General features: G+C 61.7%; 1 protein-coding gene across 1 annotated transcript in view; it reads right to left on the bottom strand.

The window, feature by feature from the left end:
* Window positions 1-366, bottom strand: part of EMH_0027050 (uncharacterized protein) — a gene marked incomplete at both ends in the record, with an annotated part of 3,118 nt that overhangs the window by 1,802 nt on the left and 950 nt on the right. The window contains one exon of the mRNA XM_013502703.1: window positions 3-366. Within this exon, the coding sequence (XP_013358157.1) occupies window positions 3-366 (364 nt within the window). The remainder of the gene's footprint in view (window positions 1-2) is intronic.

The following is a 366-nucleotide window of genomic DNA, read 5'->3' as shown; positions in this document are numbered from 1 at the left end:
GTCAGCAGCAACAAGGGCCCTCCAAGCACCTCCTGCTGCAGCTGTGCTGCTGTTGCTGTTGCTGCTGCTGGGGGGACAGTAAAAGACAAGAGCAGCAGTCGATGGCCGCAGTGTCTGTACAGAGCCCACCGCCCCCCAGCTGCGAGCACAGGCCCACTCAGCTTCTTCACAAGCAGCAAACTTGCTGCTGCTGCTGCTGCTGCTGCTGCTGCTGCTGCTGTTGCTGCTGCTGCTGCTGTTGTTGGTTTGTGTGGCCTTGCAAGTTGCAGCCAGCGGCGGTTGCACGGCGACAGTTCCTTCCCTCTCTCCTGCTGCTGCTGCTGCAGCAGCTGCTGCAGCAGCAGCAGCTGCTGCAGCAGCAGCAGC

This window comes from Eimeria mitis, genomic scaffold (genome assembly GCF_000499745.2).
Source record: "Eimeria mitis Houghton genomic scaffold, Emh_scaff998, whole genome shotgun sequence".
NCBI lineage: Eukaryota > Apicomplexa > Conoidasida > Eucoccidiorida > Eimeriidae > Eimeria > Eimeria mitis.
Note: the sequence above shows the minus strand (reverse complement) of the source record. Positions and strands in the feature narration are given on the sequence as shown.